Source organism: Syngnathoides biaculeatus, chromosome 9, assembly GCF_019802595.1.
Source record: "Syngnathoides biaculeatus isolate LvHL_M chromosome 9, ASM1980259v1, whole genome shotgun sequence".
Classification (NCBI taxonomy): domain Eukaryota; kingdom Metazoa; phylum Chordata; class Actinopteri; order Syngnathiformes; family Syngnathidae; genus Syngnathoides; species Syngnathoides biaculeatus.
Window position 1 is genome coordinate 32,553,667 of NC_084648.1, and position 22,392 is coordinate 32,576,058.

Genomic DNA, 22,392 nt, shown 5'->3' on the forward strand with positions numbered 1-22,392 from the left:
TGGCCCTGCTTGCTGGTTCTGCTGCTCCACCCCTGGTGGTGGTGGGTTGGCATGACAATAACGTGCCCAGTGATCAGGGGACCCGCAGTTGAAACAAGTCCCTGGAGCGAACCCATTCCGCCCCCGACCTGGGGGGGGCGCCACGACCACGCCCTCTGTATCCACCACGGAACCCTTGGCCTCGGCCCCGTCCAGCCCCCACTGGAGTCTGATACATCTGTTTTTGTTTAACCTTTTCTTGTTTTGCCTCACCATGCAACTTTGCCAACTGTAGTTTAACCAAACTAGTCGCCAGAGCATCAGTTTCCTTTTGATCTTTATTTGCTTTTTCCATGTAGATGCGGCAATGGTGTATCAAATGCCTCTTAAATCTCGGTTCCGGACAGACCAAAATGTCCCTGCACTAGTGGTGCCCCCGTCTCCTGCTAGCTCCGCCCCTTCCTGCTAGCTCCGCCCCTTGCGCTGGCCCTTCCTGCTAGCTCCGCCCCTTGCGCTGGCCCTTCCTGCTAGCTCCGCCCCTTGCGCCAGCACGGGCGACTCCACACTCCCCTGCTGTTTCCCGCGCACTCTCTCATTATTCACAGCCTGTTCAATCAACTGTATGGTCGCTGGCGCCATCCGTGAACCTTCATCTTCTACATCTAAAACCATTCTGCCCCCCAAAGTGACTACGGGGGCCATTACTGGCGCCGTCGGATACGGTGGCGGTGCAAACACATACTGTCGCGAGTCCGACAACTGTGGATAAATGCCTCTCAGACATTTCGTCTTTTCTTCCACTTTTTCAATCACTTCATCCTCTTTCTTCACCTCATTCTCACTCTTTTCCTCTTTTATCGCCGCCAGCGCAGTCGCGATAGTTGCCAATTGGTGAATGCCTCGTCTATCTTTCTCCAATTTCTTCACTTCCTTCTCAAGTTTATTACGCTGTCGCCATCCGACTTGGCTCTGATCCTCCTTCATATCTCGAATATCTGCCAACATTCTGCTTTCCTTTTTCTGTAACTGCCGCGCTAACTTCGCCACGTCCCATGTTCCGGGTTCTCCGCGAAACAATTCATCCTTTACCGCTTCCACACTGATACGTAAATCCCAGATTTTAAACCGTATCGTAACCACGAATAGTTCCAAACTATTCTAGTAGGTAAATCCCAGATTTTATACCCTACTAATGTCCACACTATTACACTTTTACGCCGTTCCGCTCCTCCTTCCTCTTATAATTTAGCGTTGCCAATGTGCAGATTTTGAAAAGGAGTCTGCTTACCTTGTTTCACTGTGGGCCCAAGAGGAAAGACGGTCGGACACGTGGCTCCTTTGTCAGGTCGTCACCTGGTGTGGACGTGGGTCCCTGACCCGTGTCCCAGACTCTTGTGGTTTTTCTCGAAGTCCCGGACTTCTTTTACCTCTCTTGCATCACGTCGGGGTCACCATAAATTGTTGGAATTTTATATTTCTAAATCATCATAAACTTAAGTTAGTAATCTGACTCCAATTTGTGACCTTACCCAACTGCCACTCATCCAACAATATGCGCGCTCGTTCTGCAATAGAAAAGTATCAGGAAGCCGGCATTTTCACACACGAGTGGATTTAGTCCTTCAACACACACCTGGGTCTCGGGTCCCTCTCATTACAACCCTGTACGTCTCTGTTGCCACCAGCAGACGTACTCTACATCCGAGTTTCCCAGAACAATTTTAAAGTATAATCTACTGATTCACTTATTGGTTGTGTCTCCTTCAGGTATCCTTGGCGCTCTCTCATTGGTCTCCTTTGGTCCGTCGGATGTTGGCCCGACTCCTCCCCTGCAGATTCGCGTGCTGGCTCCTCCTGGTGGTTTCCTTACAGTAGTTTTTCCACCAACTGCCTCTGAGTCCTCTGTCTCCGCACCCTCCTTGCAGTTAGCACCGTCTGTTCTAAAACATTCCCTTCTTGCACATTCTTGCACCACATACCCTGTTTCGTTCCACCAGTCACATGCTCAACACTTTACAGTCTCACACTTTCATACACAGGATGTAGCAACATCTAATGAACTACTTTAAGCTCAAACTCTTATATTCCTTTAACGGCGACGTGAACGAGAGTAGGCAGAGAGTCAGTCGAAACTGACACGTGGGCATGTCTCGTGAGTGGGTCAGTTCCAACTGCGATGTGAACCTGCGTCAGCAGCGAGTCCGTCGCAGTCCGTTCGCCAGTCCTTGTCGGACCTGGGCCGTGAGAGCCGCCAATTCGGCGCTCTGCCACTCTATCTCCGCACGCATTTCGCGGTAGAACGCATCGCGATTTGGCAGCTCCTCCTCCCTCTGGGCTGGAAGCTTCGCCACCAGCTTCGGTCTGCCGGTTTCACCGTTGCCGGCGAGGAGTGGGAGGACGAGGAAGGAGTCTTTGTTGCCGCGCCCCGGGAGGCACAAGGGAGCGCCTGACCTGGACGTCTCCTCTGGCCGCCACGCGGAGGTTCCGGGTAGATGGCCAAGCGGATTCCCTCAAACGGATTGGTGTACTTGTACCCACCGGGCAAAGACGCTCGGGTGCTGGAAACGCGGGGAGGTTGAGCAAACTGACTGGGATGAAAGATCGGGCGAAGAGATTAATAATCAGAATAATTGGAGTCGTACTCAGGCAGCTGGTCATACAAATCACGGTCCTCCTCATATTCCGAAAAGTCAGAGTCCAGAAGAATATCCGGTGCCGGACGGGTCGTGGTCGGGACTTATTCATAGCTCGCTGGCGGAGCGTATGACACGGAAGCGGAGGACGTCAAGGAGCCTACCCGGATCGGACAGGCTTGGTCCTCCCGCGGACGGTCTACCTTGCGTCGGTCCGGGCGACGCCGGGTCTTTCCTGCTGGGTCCTGTTTTGGCCAGATGGTTCTGTCACGACCCATCGGAACGGAGGTAGGATCGAAATGCAGAATTTGGGGTTGCTGTAGTTTCTTCACCTGGTTTTAATATAGCCACTGCTTGCATTACTTGGGTTCTCTTTCTTGCCTATGCTAACCAACCTCTCGCCATCCAAAGATGTAAGTCTTAATCTTGGTTTTTCCTTACTTCCCTGTAACACTTGCCATCAATCTTTCTACCAACCTGCTGCATTCTTCAACTGTTCACCTGCCATTTAAGCTGTTATTTTTCGCTCCCCCCCCCCCCTTGTTTAAGAAACATCATGCTGCCCGCTAAACATTGTTCCATAAAGTTTACATCCCCTCTAGGGCAGACTTACTGTTCCCGCTCACCCTTATGCTTTTCTACGTTTGTCCCTTAGAGACTACTTGTGCTTTTTAGGACTTAAGTCCTAATCCACTACCTTGTGTACTTCACTGGAACACAGACTTCTGTTCTCATCATTAGGCTTCCATCCATGACCTATGATTCCACAAATACGTCATGACATTGTGAAAGAAATCATTCAAATGTTCTCATTTTGTACATACTGTACTGTAGTTGGTTACACATCACCACCTAACTTCTACCTTTGAACTCATTGTCTTGAAAACAGATGTCATCAATCAGACAGATGCAGTCAATCAAACAGTCACACTCACACACACACACACACACACACACATACACACATCCACTCATCATGTGATTTATGTGAATAAAAAGAAGCTGCAAGGGGACACGAGTTGGAGTTGGTTGGAAGCAAGGAGAGGCCCTGCCGCTCCCCTTGCAGCAAGTAAAACTTGAAGCCTTGTCTGTTCGCCTTCTTTTAATGGAGAGTCAAGCTTTTTAACCTGACAGCATTCACACTCGCATTCACCCACTCACAGATTTAGGGATCCTTATAAATACCCTCTTTAAAGGTGGAGTAACCTTAAAACCTTCTGGTGGAGTAGCCTTAAACTGTCATGATCCTGCCGCTCCAGCACGAGCTGTGCGAGTGCCCGCGCAGGTGCGCTGATTGAGGCGCACACCTGCGTCTCATGCGGGCTGATTAGTCTGTGTATTTATATCACCCCGATGACGACTGGTCCCCGCCAGTTTGTTGAGCTTCATGTCCCGTTCCAGCACTCTCGTATCCCTGATCGACAACCTGTGTGTACCGACCTTGCCCGTTCTCCGACCAACCTTGTAAGCCTGACTCCTTCGATACTTCTGCCTGCCTTGATCGTTCTCCTGTGTACCGATTCCTGCCTGCCCGCTCACCTGCTCTCTTCGCCCGACGTCCCAACTACCGCTGCTGCACCGGACTGCCTGCTCGATCCCCGACCTCGGCATATAATAAACGTTTCTCCTTGAACTACCTTGCATCGTCCGAGTCCTGCATTTGGGTCCTACTCTCGTTCCGATGGGACGTGACAAAACCTCCTTCTGGCGGAGTAGCCTTCAACCTCATTCTGGAGGAGTAGCCGTCAACCTCCTTCTGGAGGAGTAGCCTGACTTACCGGTTCAAGCGTTGTTTGGACGCCAGTTATTCGTGATCCCGTCAACCTTCGCCCACCGAGGGGAGATTGGACTCTGGAACCGGCCTGGCCACGAATTCACGTCCCACCAGGACTTTTCTTCAGGAACAGCTGCTGGTGTCACGACCCATCGGAACGGAGGTAGGACCCAAATGCAGGAGTACACGGGAGACGCAGAGGTAATTCGGGAAAAATGTTTATTGTTCCACGGTCGGGGATCGGGCAGGCAGTCAGGTACAGCGGCGGTAGTCAGGACGTCGGGCGTAGAGAGCAGGTCAGCGGGCAGACAGGAGTCGGTACACGGGAGATCGATCAAAGCAGGCAGAAGTACCAAGGAAATCAGACTTACGGGGTCGTTCGGAGAACAGGTGGAGGTCGGTACACACGGGTTGACGATCAGAGATACGGGAGTGGTGGAACGGGGCATGAACCGCAGCGATCTGGCCCCGGACCAGTCGTCCCCATGGTCCTATATACACCGGGGCAAATCAGCCAGCATGAGGTGCAGGTGTGTGCCTACCAATCAGCGCCGCCAGGGCTGGACCGGCAGGATCATGACAGCTGGCTGTCGACAGATTTCGGTGTGTCTTCTCCCTCCTCGATGAGCGGTGGTGTGTTGGGAATCGGCTCGAAGGACCAAATGTCTGGTTTTAAAAGCCTGACTCTCTATTAAAACAAGTCGAACAGACAAGGCTTCAAGTTTTACTTGCTGCAAGGGGAGCGAGAGGGCCTCTCCCTGCTTCCAACCAACTCCAACTCGTGTCCCCTTGCAGCTTCTTTTTATTCACATAAATCACATGATGTGTGTGCGTGTGTGTGTGTGTGTGTGCGTGTGTCTGTCTGTGTGTGAGACTGTTTGATTGACTACATCTGTCTGATTGATGACATCTGTTTTCAAGACAAAAAGTTCAAAGGTAGAGGTTAGGTGGTGATGTGTAACCAACTACAGTATGCAGAAAATGAGAACATATGAATGATTTCTTTAACAGTTTGCGTCAAGAAGGGTGTCAGGTTTAAGCAGATAGCAGCAGGACATTTAAAGTAAAATTATCAACAGGAGGGACGGTAGGGTCGGTAAATCAACATTATACAACATATGGATTTAACTCCTATTCAAACAAATTTTATAGGGCATGCTTAACTTGCGCTCGACATAATCCACAAGGAAATTTAAAACTAAAAAAAGGACGTTTTCCCAAACCACAGTATCCATTCCAAATTATCCACATGGACTTTGTAGAACTAAATCAGAGTGAAGGGGAAAAGTCTTGTTTGGTTATAATAGATGCATTTTCAAAATGGATCAAACTTTTCCCGACAAAACATCCAGATGCCTTGACAGTGGCAAAGGCACTCTGTAAAGACATAATATCTCGCTTTGGCATACCAGAAAGAATTTATAGTGATAATGGAGCTCATTTTGTCAACCAAATCATTAAAAAGATAGGAATAATGTTCCACATTGATTTAAAAAACCATTGCGCCTATCACCCTCAAAGTGCCGGACTCGTAGAGAGAATTAATGGTACCATTAAAAACAGACTCAAGAAGTGCATTGAAGAAACAGGGGAGGACGTGGACACAATGTCTAGATTTTGTGAAATTATATATTAATAAAACAAGTATTGAGGGATTAACACGATATGAGACATTGTTTGGGCGACTCTATAGATTACCTCAATTTAAAAATCAATGGGAAATAGACAAAGAAAGTAATCTTGCCGATTACATGCGAAAAATGTTTGAAAAACGGCAAATGCAAACACTCGCTGGTGAAGACCATTCTGTTTCTCAGCAGGACATCACTTAGGTGGAACCAGGAGACTGGATTCTGGTAAGAAGCATAAAGAAGAAGCATTTATACTCGCCCATGTGAGAAGGTCCATTTCACGTTTGACTGACAACACCCACAGCAGTAAAAATAGCAGAAAGGTTAACTTGGATTCATTTGGTACATTATAAAAAGGCGATTTCATTCCAGGATCCGATTGGGGAGGTGAAATAAAGACTGGTTAACAAGGTGGGTGGAGATTTACAGTGTCTCAAAATAGCTGACGGCAAGTGAAGAAATTAAAAGACACCAAACCTGTAGGGACACCTGGATGAAATGCCTACCCTAAAGTGGTTAGGTCCCAAAATGGGATGCTGTGGTGTTGTCGTAACTGTAACCATGGTAACATTCTTCCTGCTTATGATATATCCTTGGGGTGTCAGAATGTTGTTGTCTTACAATTAAAAATCTCTGACACTCCTAAAATGAAATAATCCACAGTTGGGTTTTTATGTGGTTTATGTTGACGATCAAAATTTAAATTTTGGCGTAACTCTGTGTGCACCGGTAAACTCAATCAGCACTATAAATATCCCAAGGCCAATTTTGACAGAAGCGGGAACAAGGAGCAGTGCTTACAGCCAAAATAAGTGGTCCATGACAAATAATTTGCACACGGGATGGGAGACTCTGGTGGCTGATGAAAATAATGAATGGACACCATCTTGGGGCACATCTGAATTCGCTAGACACCAACAACAGACTGTACAGTTATATTAAACTAAGAACGGCCTCCAAATCATTTTGAACACCACCAAAGTCCCGTTAAAACCTCCTTCTTATGAAGGAGCAAATCCATGTTGGTGCTTTTTCCTCTGGGCCTACATCTCCGGTAATCACTTTGATGTTTTGCGAAAGTACAGAAGTAACAACGAGCACTCTTTCTCCGAGAGCAACATTGGACAAAGTAAGGTTGATGAGCGGTTTCATGTAACAACAGGCATTTCAGGACAGAATCATAATTGGCTTCTTACGGTGGAACAAGCAGCAAAAGCTTCATCAAAAGATTTGCATGGGTCCCAAACCACTTTTACAGATTATACCAGCCCTTTTACCAGATAATTGTACTTTGGAAGTAATCACTAAAGCAGTACCTAATAATAAATGTAAAAAATGGGATTCTCCATATCCATTGGCTTCTTTTGAAAAACGAAAACCATTGTTTTCTAATGATGTAGCACAGGGTAATTTCGCTTGCGTGCAGCTGACAGGAGCCGGAAACAAATTTGAAAATTTATCAGCAGTGATGTGTTAAACCATTTTGGTCATTGAAAATTCAAGCCATTGTTACGGAGTGACATCTGGTGCTGGTGCGGAGATAACCGCCTTTTTGACAGAATTCCTCAAACTATAACAGGTTATTGTGCTTTGATAACCTTATTATTGCCATTGTCTATTCATCCTATGTCTGTAAATGACTTAACGTCTACTGTGCAGGCAGTTTCAACCAAATACTGGCATAGACGAAAGAGAGCAGTTGGATGGCTCGGACAAAATGATCCAACATACAGCGACGCCATTGGTGTTCCCTGTGGTGTTCCAAGTGAGCATAAAGTGACAGCTGGTTTCCTATGTTTGTGGTGTACCATCAACAAGAACGAACGTAGACAGAATCAACTACATCCATTACAATGTACAAAAATGGGGCAATTGGACACAGAGCGGTTTTGAAGCTGTGCATGAACAGCTACTGGCTACATCACTTATTGGCATTTCAAAACAGGATGGCTGTTGACATGGTGTTGACTGAGAGAGGAGGAGTCTGTGCCTTATTCGGAGCGCAATGTTCCACATTCATTCCAAACAACACAGATGTGGATGGCAGTCTCACCAAAGCCAAAGAGGGACTCCGAACCCTAAATGGAAAAATGAAAAAACACTCTGGTGTTGACACCTCCATGTGGGACTCTTGGAGGGATGCCTTTGGAAAATACAAAACCCGAGTGTCCTCAACTTTAGTATCAATCGGTTTTTCCAGCAGTTTTGACCTTGTGTGGATGCTTCTCTATTTCATGTTTTCGGTCTCTCCGAAACAGAATAATTACTACAGCAATCTCACCCATGGAGAACAAGACAGCGCAGATTTATCCTTTTACTAGGGACAAATCATGACCCTGGTGATGGTAGTTCAGCTGACTTGTCTGATCTGTTTCCAGATCTTGACTGTTTTCATGACGATGTATGAACCAAATATTTTTTGTCAAAGTGTCATCATGTTTGTTGTCAAAGAGATGATCCTAAAGTTGAAAATCTAGTGAAGTGACTATTGGAGGTGATGTGAAACCTTGAGCAAATATTAGATAATCAGGAGGGAAATGTTTGATTAATTGTACAGAGTGATCTCATACTTGCTTTCATTTGCTTTTTCACTTGCTCTTTTTCTTGACACGAGTTAGCTCTGGGTTCATTTTAATGTTTGAATAATATGATGCAACGGAGGAATACGCACTAACATTACATCGGCGAAGCGCTTGACTTCAGAGACGGAGTCGTCACGACCAGGATGACGAGGATGACATCACAGAAACTGAGACGAGAAGACGACGACACCAAGAGGCCACACAAGCGCTCAACACGTTAATGAAGAGCGAATTTGCCGTAGTTACTTTGTTTAGTGACTCACGTTTGCATTGCATGTCACACCTGCTTACGGTTATGTATTCTTTCCTGCTTGCTGTGTTTGTTACGTTTTGGAATGCAAAGTTAATAAAAAGGGGAGACGTGGAGATGTGAGTAGAACGGGTTGGAGATTGTGAAAGAGACACGTCCCACGTTCTCCCTAGATGTCATTGAATTGCTTCAGTTATTTCTTCCGTTGGCGCCATATTAGTAAGACTGCAGACATGACGTGGCCAGAAGACCATCATTGATACCCTCCAAAGGACGGATAAGCCATAAAAGTTCGTAGCTAAGGAGGCTGGCTGTTCACAGAGTGCTGTGTGCAAGAATATTATCGGAAAGCCTAGTGAAAGAAAAAAGTTGGCAGGAGAAGACGCACTAGGAAAAGAGATGACTGTGGACTTCAACGGATTACAATTTGTTGAGTTAGGTCTGACAACTGTTTATAACTAATATTTGGGTGCAGAATCCAAAACTGATCACAGTTTTTCTCTATCACGCTAGGTTTTTGAGGAAAGTGAGAACAAAGTGGAACAAGGGGGAAAAAAAAAATCTACCTACAATAGAAAGCAGAAGTTTACATGGACTTTCATTTTTTGTCTTACTGTCTGAAGTTAAACTAGACTGACCCTCTCCTGTTTCAGGTCAGTCAGGATCACCAAAGTTATTTAATTTTGTTAAGTGCCTCAATAATGAGAGAGAGAATTTCTTGGAGAATTTTGTTATTTTCCTGAGGTTAAAAGTTTACATACACAAAAAGTACCACGTCTTAAAAAGAACTTGGGGAAACCCAGATGATGAGGCCATGGCTTTGGAAGCTCCAGATAGGTTAACAGAGAACGTGTGAGTTAATTGACAGTACACCCGGGGATGTATTTAAAGCCACACCTCAAATACTCGACTTCCTTTTTTTGAAATCATGGGAAAATCAAAAGAAATCGGGAAGGAAGCAGAGAACCAAATTGTGGAGCTCCACAGGTCTGGCTCACCCTTGGGTGCAATTTTCAGATGTTTGATGGTGCCACGTTCATCTGTTCGAACAATTATATGCAAATACAATATAAACATAACGGGAATGCCCAGCCATCACACTGCTCAGGAAGGAGATGGACTCTGTGCCTCAGAGATGAAGATGTTTGGTCTGAAATGCGGAACTTAACCTCAGAACAAAAGCTCAAGACCTTGCAAAGATGCTGGATGAAGCTGGTAAGAAAGTATCAGTAACCACAGTTAAACGAGTCCTGCGCCGACATGGGCTGAAAGACCACTCGCCGAGAGGAAACCATTCCTCCTAAAGACAGATTACACTTTGCAAAAAGACGTGAAAACAATGATCTTAACTTCTGGAGACATGTCCTGTGGTCTGATGAAACTAAAGTGGAGCTGATAATGATCACTGTTACATCTGGAGGAAAAAGGGGGAAGCTTTTTGACCTGAGAACACCATTCCAACTGTGAGGCTACATGAAATAATTTTGGTACTCCTCACTGACCTGAAACAGGAGAGGTTTTATCTGATTTGACTTCAGACAGTGACACAAAAAATCAAATGTGTTTTTGCAAAAAAAAAAAAAAAAAAATCAGTAACTGAACATAGATCTACTTGGCCAACTGGATGGAAATAAATATTGTCATGCTCCGGGCTTCCTGTACAGGCTGGGCCCGGCCAGCCAATTAGTCAGCGCACACCTGCACCTTGTCCCGGCTGATGCCTCCCAGTATATATAGGACTTGGGGGACGATTTGTCCTCCGCTAGATCGTTGTTCTTGATGCCTCGTTCCCGCACTCCTGTTTTCCTGACTTCTGCTCTCCGTGCACCGACCCACGCCTGTCCACTGACCACCCTCGTAAGCCCATCCATACTAGTACTTCGGATTGTTTGGACTGTCTACCGGATCTCAGACCTCGGACCGAATAAAGGTTTCCTCCGTACTGTCTGCTGTCTCTGGAGTCGTGCATTTGGGTCCACCCTTGAGCCCCGTTTCGTGACAAATATAAGAGGATAAAATGCAAAAATAAGAGGCCGCTGTTAACATTTTGACTTTCAGTTTTCTTTGACATCTGCAGTCCAGTCCACATGATGTGGTAGCTTCATTTAATCTTTTCACCAGCCACTTAATCGGTCTCAACCTCAGTCTTTCTTCTTTTGCATCGTCCTTCCTATATTCCGATTCCACTGCACGTACCTCCACAATGTTTGATGACAATAACCATCACAGTTTTACTATCAGTTTTGTGCTTGAATGTAAGCCTTATCTGTGTGCAAAGTTCTATTTTCCACAAAGATCGTGTCTGGGCTAAATGAGTACAATTATTACAATCGTCATTGTGAGCTCTTTTCTCAAGAAATAATAGTTAGAAGGCTCATACTGTACGTGTATGAATTTAAGTGACATCCCATTCCTAATCCACAGGGTTCAATCCAATGTTGGTCCACCCTTTGTCACAATAACAGCTTCTACTCTTCTGGGAAGGCTGTCCACAAGGTTTAGGGGTGCGTTTATAGGAATCTATGACCATCAATCCTGAATCAGATTTGTGAGGTCACACACTGATGTTGGATGGCTCTCAGTTTTTGCTCATCCCAAAGGTTTCGATCTGTTTCGGGGCAGGACTCTGTGGAGGCCAGTAAAGTTCATCCAAACCAGAGTTTTTCATCCATGTCTTCAGGGAAATCGGTTTGTGGACCGCTGCACAGCCATGTTAGAAATAAAATAGCAGTTCCCACCAAGTTGGGGAGCATGTCCAAAATATTGGCTCCTGAGTTCCGGTGAAAAGAACCCTGAAAAATTCTGCATATCGAGAGCTTTGAAACAATACATTTGTGTGAACAGTTTGGGGATAGCCCCTTCCTTTTCCAACGACGGTGCACCAATGCACAATGCAAAGGACCATAAAGATATGGAAGAGAGAGTTTTGGGTGGATGAATCTAAAGTCCTGATACTTCAGGGGGAATTAGAGAGCAGACTGAGAGGCAGGCCTTCTCATCCATCTCATCATTCACTTTGTTACCTCATAAATGGTTCACACACACCTGAACTTTGTGGAAAGGCTTTTCAGAGGAATTAAAGCTGTATGTGCGTTCATCTGAGATGACACGCTGTGGCGACCCCGAAAGACATAAAGGTGGAGCATTATCATATGACTGTAAATCTTATTGATTAAGAAGGAGCTATCACTTCAGAGGATGTGTTTGTGGCAATATCCTGTAACTTTGGTTTCATTTAAATTGTACTTACTCTTTTCTTTGGTATTTAGAAACAGTGTTTTTTAAAACAAGTGTTAGTTTTGTTGCGGGATCTCTCAGATCTGTTTTACCCCTTTTGCCTCCCTTTCTTTTGACTTTTAGCGTGCAGATGAGAGTTTAACTATTGACACCACCCTGCTGGTCCATTTCTTCGGGAAGAAAGGGAAGGCTGAGCTCACTTTTGATGACTTTTATAGGTATTATTCTGTAGCTTGCATGAAGCCTGCAATGGCACCATTACACTTATTTACACCAACCATTTTCAAGTGACTTTTTCATTATTACATTTTTTTTAACATTTCAAATGAAATCTATCTTAGCTTTTTTTAAGATATATATATATAAAATTATTATTTTTTTTTTTCAGGTTTATGGACAACCTCCAGACTGAGGTCCTGGAGATTGAATTTCTGACCTACTCCAAAGGAATGGCCACCATCAGTGAAGAGGACTTTGCCAAAATCCTCTTGCGCTTCACCAATGTGGAGAATATCGGTGCCTACCTTGAAAATGTTAGACACAGCATACCTGATGAAAAGGTATACAGTATTGGTTGTAGTGATGTCTGCTTTAACAAAAGCTGTGTCCCAGTAGATTCCTGGTGTGTTGTACTTTGAAGCACAAAACTACTGTCCCTAAATTAATTGCTTTCTTTTATTTTGTGACACGTACTATTTGGTAACCCATATATCTATACTGTACCGCAGAACGCACTCAATATAGAGCACAGGTGACATTAGTAAAGTCTAAAAAACTGTTAACAATTTACATTTTCATTGCTTGTGGAAGCCGGACTCGCCTGTGTGGAGTTTCCATGTTATCCCCGTGCCTGCGTGGGTTTTCTCCGGGCATTCCGGTTTCCTCCCACATCCCCAAAACTTGCAACATTAATTGGACACTCTAAATTGCCCCTAGGTGTGATTGTGAGTGTGGTTGTTTGTCTCAATGTGCCCTGCGATTGGCTGGCAGCCAGTTCGGGGTGAACCCCGTCTCCTGCCCGTTGACACCTAAGATAGGCTCCAGCACTCCCGGCAACCTTTGCGAGGATAAGCGGCTGAGAAAATGGTTGGAAGTTTGTGGAAGAATTATAGCAAATGTAGGTCACCAGATCAACTGGACCTTGTACCTTTTCTTTAAAAATAATCAACTGTATAGTATCCATCCATCCGTCTTCCAAACTGCTAACCCTCACTGTAGTCACAGGTTTGTCGGAGCCTATCCCAGCGATCTATGGGCGAGAGGCTGCGTACACCCTGACCTGGTCGCCAGCCAATCGCTCGGCACATAGAATCAAACAACCATTCACAGTCACGTTCGCACCTATGGGCAATTTAGAGTCTTCACTTCATATTTTTACAATACAATTTTTGTGAGAATGTATTGAGATACATTTTTAGCTTTTGCTAGCAGCAGCAGCAGCACATTTTCATTTCCCTCACAGAAGAGTTTCATTTATTCTTCCCCTGTGAGTGCTGCTGCCTCCCAGCCATGAATGGCACCTGAAATTTCCCACCACTATTTCGGCCTGCGGCTGTTGTCGCTCGCGACACTTCAACACTTTGCTGCTTTGCTCGACCACACACCAATGTATGCATGCACACATGCTGTCAGGCCTTTTTCAAATGTATTCGTATCCCTGGATGTGTCTCTTTATTTATGTCAGACAAGGACTGAATGATTGAATGTTATTTGGTCATATTTACAGTATTGAATTTCATCAAACAGTTGTTTCAAATAGAATTCTACCCTATCAATTTGTTCATATGATCATTAATTTCCCAATAGTTTCCTATTCACAGAGGGAAAAGTTTAAACAGCCGGTCACTTGGCAAATAGCTTTTTACATTACCGTTTTGGTATGAGCAGGTGTTTCAGCTTTCGTTTTGGTTTGTTTAGAATAGATGTTACTACAATGATATGCCTCGAATACTATTAGCTGCATGCTTGTTTCTTTTGGTGTTACAGGGAATAACCTTTGATGAGTTCCGCTCCTTCTTCCAGTTTCTCAACAACCTTGAGGATTTTGCCATTGCCATGCAGATGTACAATTTTGCATCTCGCTCCATCGGACAAGGTTGGGACTGAGCTATAAAAACTACACTGTTAGATGTTTGATAAGGTTCTTAAGGGTTTTTAACTTGAATTTGAACTTGGCAACAACGTTGCCAGTCAGAAAAAAAAATAGAGCGGGAGGTGAGTGCTGTCATCTGAATTGGATTCTAGAGACATGCACAACTTGATACATGATAAACCAACACCAGCTGTCAATCATTCCAACCATCCATCCATCCATCCAGTGTCTAAAATGCTTATCCTGACAAGGGTTGCAGGCGTGCTGGAGCCTATCCCAGCTTTCTTAGGGCAGGAGGCGGGGTACACCCTCAAACAGTTGCCAGCCAATCTCATTTCAATTATTCAACTACTCACTACTACTACTACTACTACTCACAATCCCGACCCCCCGGCTGTGTGGAGTTTGCATGTTCTCCCCGTGCCTGCGTGGGTTTTCTGCAGGCACTCTGGTTTCCCTCCACATCCCCAGAACATGCGACATTAATTGGAGACGCTAAATTGCCCCTAGGTGCGATTGTGAGTGCGGCTGTTTGTCTCTATGTGCCCTGCGATTGGCTGGCAACCACTTCAGGGTATCCCCTGCCTCCTGCCCGATGACAGCTGGGATTAGCTCGAGCATTCCTGCGACCATCGTGAGGATAAGCGGCTCAAAAAATGGATGGGTGGATGGAAACGCATCCCGGGAACAATATTGTCTCTAGTTGCAAAGGAAAATTCAAGATATGAAAAGAAACAATGGGTGCTAGATTCGCAGCCCCCAAATTCCACTGAATGTAAACATCCTGTATCTTGGTTTGTGTGTCGCGATAGAGCTGCTCTCCCACTGGCTATCGCCGTAACATCTTTCTGGCATCCCATTGGCAAGGGGGGATGTCCATCTTTACTACCCAGGATGCTTTTGTATTTTTTTGGACACGCAAGTGTCACCGAATCACACGCTTTTACATAATGTCACAAACTCGCGCACATTGGAAAAGTACTGTCCAAGTTTTTCGGGAGTGTTTAGTTTCTGTTTTTGCAAGTTTATTCATCTTTCCTCACCATGGGCTCCAAGAAGCTTTCGTGGAGTTAAGTGGTGTGCGTGCGTCCATTTGTATTTATGTTTTCTCTCGGCTGTGAAATGTTTGCCCCAAACGCCGACCGCCACAATGCCTTTTGCTTGTCACTCACACTTCACTTCGCATAGTCGCCCAATGCCAACGGTAAATGAACATATTTTTTATTATTCTTTCCACGATGTACTTTGAATGCTTATTTTTGGCGGGGGGGGGGGGCTTGGATTGGCACAGTGGAAACACCACAAGTGTATACAAAAATGTGCAAAAACCACACCAAAGAAATTAATGACCAGAAAGAAAGGAGAGAAGTACCACCCCACACAGGCATGCGAGGACTTCGAAATGCCACACAGCTCATCAGAACTGCACATATATGTAACGTCAGAGCGAAAATAAGTCACATATTCAACAAACAACAAGTAAACATTCACGTTACATTAAACTTGTTGGCTCAGGAACATGAAGGATGCATGTCTTTCTTCCAGTTCAACAGCCCAACGGTTCACGACACAGTGCATGCTGGGAGTCACCCGACTTCTGCTACAGGATAGAGTAACGTCAACCAAACTCCCGTGATGCACTGGAGTCTCGTTAAATACCGTATAGTCACTTGAAAGTATTTTGTTGTATAGCATGTGGTGAACGATTGTAGAATTTATAAGAATGTCTAACAGTGTAGACTTAAATGCGCATGTGTTCTGGCTCGTCTTTAGAGAAACTCACAGAATGTTTGTCTTTGTCAGATGAGTTTGCAAGGGCAGTTTATGTGGCCACAGGTCTGAAGCTGACACATCACTTGGTCAACACTATCTTCAAAATCTTTGACGTGGATCATGATGACCAGCTCTCTTACAAGGAGTTCATTGGCATCATGAAGGACAGGCTGCACCGAGGTGCCAGGGTGAGGAAGTCTTTACAGTATTCACGTGGCACGCAACAATGAAAAGATGCACGGTTACTCATTTGATGCTTTGCTCAATGGCACATCAACAGCGCAGTGGAACCAAATCGCCATCTTTCCAAACGTGGGTCCTGCTGCCTGAATTATCCTAAATAGGCCTCTTGAGACACAGCCATAACTCGAAGCCCAATTTCTCATGGCTGAACAATTTCAACCCTATACTTCTTCTACCTGACATTAAAATATAGTGTATTGTATTGTATATTCCTGGGTACACATAACTGTTTTGGTCTGGTTCTCAAATAACCACCAGTGGTTGTTGGCTGGCGAGCATTTTTTTTTTCATGACTCACTGACTTCACTGGAGGAACTTGAGTCCATTTGTCGACATACATCCTTTTCATTCCTCACATTTTTATGCACTAATAAAGGATGATTTTTTTTTTTTTTTTTATTTTGTGACTTTGTAACTTTTTCCGGGCGCTATGGTGCTCAGCTGGAAAGCGTTAGCCTCACAGTCCTGAGGACCCGGGTTCAATCCCGGCCCCGCCTGTGGGGTATTTGCAAGTTCTCCCCGTGCCCATGTGAGTGGAAGTGGTGAAAATCTCAAGAGAAATGGAAGCACATCGTGTCCACTCCACAAAGGTGCTTTTAGAGATGAAACACTGCTCTCTAGTGGTTTTATGTGATGAGTCACCAAAGTAGACCCATCAACGTTGTTCAAATCAATGAATCCAACTCACATTAGTTCCAGTTATGCTGTATAATTCGTGTCCTCGTAGTATGGCATCACTGTTATTGATTGCTAACCACTTCCTGTCTTTGTCCTTCTTTCTTTCTTTCTTTCGCCATTGTCTCTTATATTGCTGCAACATCCTCCGCCAAGTCATTCAACCCTGCATTTTCCTTGTCCCTTTTCACGACCTGATCACATGATGTGTTCTCAGGGATATAAAGCGATGGAGCGAGCCGTTTCCTTTAGATCCTGCTTGAAAAGAGAGCTGGCAGGCAGATAAGTAAACGCAACAAGTGTATCAACTCCATGTTTATTGGTTTTAAATACACACATTTCCGTGTTTGCATTTTAACTTGTTCCTAATTTTGAATGCGATTGTGACACCTTGACTCAATTAAATATACTAATATAAAAAGCATGAATAAGTCTTCACATTTCATTTGACATCTGTCTGAACATGCCACACTTTGCTGTGTGTTCACTAGGTGAAGGTTCCGTGTCGCACGTCCTTTCCCCCGCCAAGTTGTCCTTGAGGCCAAGAGACAAGTGAATTGATCCGGGCTGGAAAAAGATGTAGCAGATTCGATGAGGTTCGAAGGTGGACAACTGGACACAGAGTTTTTTGAATTCAAGTCCAAGGATGAAATATACTGAAGGTTCAGGAGATGAAAACGTCATCACCTGCAGTGCAATTTATACACAGTGAATTGATACCTTGGCCACAGTCATTATTTATGCGGTATTTATGTTGTTATGTTTGTACTTACTAGAATGTTTGCATGATTGTCATGTTGCCCGTTTCAGACCATTTGTTTTATAACTAATTTGTTCGCTTTGAATCCCTTTTCTGCTGTGACTAGAGAAGAGTAATGTAGGTCCTCCCTGTTTCATGTTGTGGGAGCATTTCAATTGTTACGTCACAAAATACCACGAACACAAATTTCATTTGCATTAATAAACAGTTAACATGTTCCATTCCTCCGTGTACCATATACAGAGACGAGAATTTTCCGCGGATTGGCGGAATTCCGAGTTTTTTCAGATGAAAATGTCATTGTTGTGAAACGTAGATTCGTTGAGAAAAATTGACTTGACGCGGGGCGAGGCTGTGATCAAGACCGGCCGCCAGCATCAATCGGCAACTCTCGTCGTGAAATAAGTCACTGCTGTGAGAGCGGAAAACGGCATTGCAAGCTGTTTACGGCATCAAATTTGGTCTTAAAAGGACGACAACATTCCGATTTCCGGCAGCATTTTGGCGGTATTTCGTGGGTATTTTCACTCTGGTGCGAACATTTCCTCGAGAAGCAGTCTGTTTACTACGGTATACTTATAACTTATAGATATACGGACGCATATGTTATCTCGCGGTCTGCGCATTTGCCAGTATGGCCAAAATCTTGGAGCGAAAAGATGAAGATCGTGCCAGGGAAATTGATAAAAACCACGGGGTAAAAAAAAAAAAAAAAAACTGTTTCAGATGGACATGGCTTGAAAAAAAGTGTAGACAAACCATGCAGACAGGAACGAAACGGTATCAACGTGTCTAACTGAACACATACAAAAAAAAGTGGACGTTCCCAGCAAAGTGCTGTGCACTTATCCAGGAACATATCCAAACCAGGAAACACAAAGGTAAGTTGGACGTAAATTCCTCAATTATTATACAATTGACAACTGCGAATACAATTAGGCCTATCTGAAGCACTGGCCCTGGAGATCACGCATTTTATCGCTCACTTTTATATTCCATGATATCTCTCTCTTTCTCTTTCTTTCTCTCTCTCTGTCTCTCTCTCTCACACACACACATACACAATTATTTTCCTTTCGTCTTGTCCCGTTTGGGGTCGCCACAGCGTGTCATCTTAGATGAACGCATATTTGTTTGACACAGTTTTACGCCTCAGTGATGAACATTTTCCGCCGATCGGCGGATTTCCGACTTTTTCAGACCAAAATGACCATTCTCGAGATAAGCGCAGATCCATTGAGAAAATTTGGGTGGTGGAAGGGGGGGGGGGGGGGGTCGTGCGCCTGCCTCTCGGTGGTGGGCTCCGAGTTACAAGTTCAGCTTCGTGCCAGCACAAGCACGACTATCATATGCCGTTCTAACATGCTCGGTAGTGTAAATATTACACATTAAAACTTGTTTGCGGCAGATTACTCGGTTGGACAACAGAGTTATGCAGTATAACGATCCAATCGTGTTAGTGGTTAATCGAGTTTCGCCATTGCCATGTACGTGTTCTCGGTTGTCAGAAATCGCAGTGTAACTTGTTAGTTAGCTAAGTAATGGAGCGTGGGACTTAGATAGCGCCAACTGAGCGACGGTGTGTTCAAAGTTTTACCATGGCGAAAGTGTTAGAAAAAAAAAAGGATGAAGACGAGCGAGGGCAATCGACAAGGATGCTGGAATCCTGGAATCAAAAACTGTTTCAGACGGGCATGGCTTGAAAAAAGTTTAACCGTGCAGTCACCCCCCCTTCCCCAATCGACAGACATTTTCAGTCTTTTTCCAAACTGGTCATTCTCATCCCTGAAGACTGAACTGCGGGGGGTTCGATCACGTTTTTGGTTTGACACCTCACACTGTACCTGTTTTCTGACTCGTGTGTGTTCCGTGGTTTTCTCAAATGAGCGATTTTCTCTCTCTAAACGTTGGTAAATACGGCACGGCACTTTGGCGGAAACCTTCCTGCTTGAGCGGTTTACTGTCGAAACATTGTAGGCGTCGCACAGTGTTATGGTGTCGTTGACGCATTAACGCTAAATTGAACCAACAGTGCCATCTGAGTCACGGCAAGTGTGTAAATAGGTATTTTGCTTTTTCCTAAAGTTTTGCCTCGGCGTTCAGCGTCACAAATTTGTGATTTCGTTCAAAATAACGAATCGTATTTCATGCCAAAATCGCGCAAAGCATTCTGGGGCTTATGTATTTAGAATGTGACTCGACGAATAGTACGTGAACACGTCCAAATTCATTTTGATTGACATGAACGTCTTTCTGTTCTCGTTTTGTTTTAATTTTCTGGGAGACATCGCTTCGTGAAGCTTGCACAAAGCTAATTCCGTACACGCCCTCTAAGCGAAAACAGTAGTCTCGATATTGAGCTGCTCTCGTCGCACGGTGAGCTGGCAAGACTATACTTTCAGGGATCATTTCTATAGTTTTTGACTAGTGAAATGTGTTTCTAAAGTGTTTGGTCGTGCCAACCACGATGACGAGACGAGATATTCCTTTCTGAGCGTGAAGCTGGCGGGGAAATTTGATTCTTTCATACGTTCTCCTCCATTGATGAACGTTCGTTACTTCCTTTCGGAGTACTGATGGAAGGAATATGTTCAGAGTGGTTAGCATCATTTCAACGGAGCAATGTCAAGCAGTGTTGATTGTGGGTCAATGGAAAATATCTCTCCTGAACTGCAATTGCTTTCGCGAGCCTCTTCCATTGAACAAGTAAAGGGGAGTCACGTAATTGTCAGAGTATTCGGAAGCTCAATATGCGGTTCAGCAAGGCAACAAACGAGTTCTTTGAACTTGAGAGAGTTCAGACTCCGTCTTTTCCAGTCAATCCTGTCTCATCTGATGAGATTTAATTGTAAAAATGCGAGAATCACACTAGTGCTAAAAAAAAAAGTACTGGTTCAGCTTCTATTGTACGGTACGTGTTCCAGTATGACCATATGTAGTCCATACATATATATCCAAAACACGGTCTGTTCGAGTTCGCTATGTTTTTGGGTACGTGCAAATGTCAAAGCGTTTGTGCGCGCATTGTGGAATGCAACGCCAAGGTTGGACATGCGCAAAAGGTGGCAGTAGCGTTGTGAGATGCGCAAGAGACCGGTGGAAACGGAAGTCCGGTCCGTGTGTCACATTCGACGAGACGACCGTACTTCCGGTCATGTTTGCGTTATATTCTCAATCAAACAATTCCTTTCTCTTAAAGCCGGTTTGGGTGGTGAGTACACGTCTTGGTATCGATGAGCGCACTTCCGAGAGATGCTCTGGGGGTGCCGCTATGCATTGTGGGTATCCATTGCTGTCTCCAGCCAACCTCAAATTGTGAAATGAGAAGCATGTTCACCCAAGAATTTGCACCGTTGCACCGTTTGACCTCGCGTCCGTGCTCGGCCTCGCCTGTTTTGCGTGCGGTCGGTCACGTGCTCACGATGACACCGTCGCTTGACACAGCGTGCGCGTGAATGGGTTGCGTGCTCGCGCCGTACCAACTCATACTTACCTGGCAGGGGAGATACCATGATCAAGAAGGTGGTTCACCCAGGGTGAGGCTCAGCCATTGCACTCCGGTTGTGCTGACCCCTGCGAATTCCCCAAATGTGGGAATCTCGACTGCATAATTTCTGGTAGTGGGGGACTGCGTTCGCGCTCTCCCCTGATCACGTGTCAAGAAAACTATCGCCGAAACTCGAATTTAAAGTAAGCCATGATATCCATTGTTTATTGTCCGAATCGGAATATTCAGTATTCCGGTGATGTCGACCCAAGATTATGAGTTCAGATTTATCACCCGCCCGTGTGGGGTTCATGTTCACCAAAGGTCGACGCGTTGCTGTATGGTAAAGCCCAATCGGCACCGACAGGCTGCTCATTGCAAGGCGGATACAATTGCGTCATTGGCTTCCAGCACATGTGCTAATGCTCACAATCCTTTGCGTCAGGGCACTTTATCAAGTGGAAAAAGCCCGAGAAGCCTGAGCGTTCATAAATGTTTAGATTGTCTTTTTGCGTCTACGTTTACTGGAGTTGAAGAATTATTCTTTGAATAATTTTGAAATACAGTCGTGAATGCCGCTGGTGAAAAAGGTATGCCGGGCAATAAAGTAGCTCCTTTCAACGTCGCAACGGCAGTTTACTCTTGTTTCTCTTCATATCGCATAAATCTTTCGCCTTTTACTAAAGATTTCCGTGGGGAGGAACAACAAGAGTCTATCTCAATTTTTTGATGCTCTGCGAAAGTGGAGCTGCTCTTTCACTGTGAAGAACAATTCATTGAACAATGGTGGATATTGCGCAATCCGCGTCACTGACCAATCAGAGGCCAGAGATCTGCATAGACCAATCTCAATTTTTTGATGCTCTGCGAAAGTGGAGCTGCTCTTTCACTGTGAAGATCAATTCATTGAACAATATCGAGGCTTGCTCCACAATTGACCCCTCGGTGGATATTGCGCAATCCGCGTCACTGACCAATCAGAGGCCAGAGATCTGCATAGACCAAAGCCCGTTTTTTGCTCCCGCCATTTTCTCTGACAACATTGAATGGTCCAGTATAGGTTTAGTTAGCGTTTTATCGCGCATTTGGGTTATTTAACAAAAAATATGGTTAAGAGGTGTAGTCACGGACTTTGTAATCGTGACGACAGGTATCCTGAAAGGCGAGTTGGTGGAGTTCGAGTCGTACCCTTTCCAAAACCGAAGACCCAGTACGAAAAATGCCTTCGATGGGTCAAACTTTGTGGAAGACCGCATGATCAACTGAATCCATCTAA

The 22,392-nt window shown here is 44.9% G+C and overlaps 1 protein-coding gene and 3 non-coding genes across 8 annotated transcripts; all 4 read left to right on the plus strand.

Annotated features, from left to right (window-relative positions):
- Positions 1-4,247: 4,247 nt before the first annotated feature.
- Positions 4,248-17,846, plus strand: LOC133505691 (calcium uptake protein 3, mitochondrial-like). 5 transcript variants are annotated; one of them, XM_061829004.1, is made up of 7 exons: positions 4,248-4,549; positions 12,210-12,304; positions 12,475-12,646; positions 14,073-14,181; positions 15,982-16,139; positions 17,087-17,151; positions 17,358-17,846. In XM_061829004.1, exons 3-7 carry the CDS (start codon positions 12,479-12,481, stop codon positions 17,362-17,364), a joined length of 507 nt encoding a protein of 168 aa, XP_061684988.1. In that variant the 5' UTR covers positions 4,248-4,549; positions 12,210-12,304; positions 12,475-12,478; the 3' UTR covers positions 17,365-17,846. The 5 variants fall into 5 exon arrangements, with proteins under 5 accessions (XP_061684988.1, XP_061684989.1, XP_061684991.1 ...); XM_061829005.1 differs by lacking the exon at positions 4,248-4,549 and adding an exon at positions 5,890-6,242; XM_061829007.1 differs by lacking the exon at positions 4,248-4,549 and adding an exon at positions 6,410-6,428.
- A 2,169-nt stretch (positions 17,847-20,015) lies between these two features.
- On the plus strand, positions 20,016-20,230 carry LOC133506801 (small nucleolar RNA U3). Its single transcript, XR_009796623.1, has one exon. It is a non-coding gene; the product is annotated as a small nucleolar RNA U3 (small nucleolar RNA).
- Positions 20,231-21,114: 884 nt separating this feature from the next.
- LOC133506793 (U1 spliceosomal RNA) lies at positions 21,115-21,278 on the plus strand. Its single transcript, XR_009796617.1, has one exon. It is a non-coding gene; the product is annotated as a U1 spliceosomal RNA (small nuclear RNA).
- A 474-nt stretch (positions 21,279-21,752) lies between these two features.
- On the plus strand, positions 21,753-21,866 carry LOC133506805 (U5 spliceosomal RNA). The gene has a single exon (XR_009796627.1). It is a non-coding gene; the product is annotated as a U5 spliceosomal RNA (small nuclear RNA).
- The last annotated feature ends 526 nt before the right edge of the window (positions 21,867-22,392 follow it).

What these genes read in the sequence shown, in the direction of transcription:
- LOC133505691 (XM_061829003.1), top strand. Translation starts at nt 10,629, where the DNA reads ATGCCTCGTTCCCGCACTCCTGTTTTCCTGACTTCTGCTCTCCGTGCA. An exon ending in ACAGCATACCTGATGAAAAG is followed by an intron (nt 12,647 to 14,072) that starts GTATACAGTATT and finishes TTGGTGTTACAG; the next exon opens with GGAATAACCTTTGATGAGTT. An exon ending in GGCTGCACCGAGGTGCCAGG is followed by an intron (nt 16,140 to 17,086) that starts GTGAGGAAGTCT and finishes ATGTGTTCTCAG; the next exon opens with GGATATAAAGCGATGGAGCG.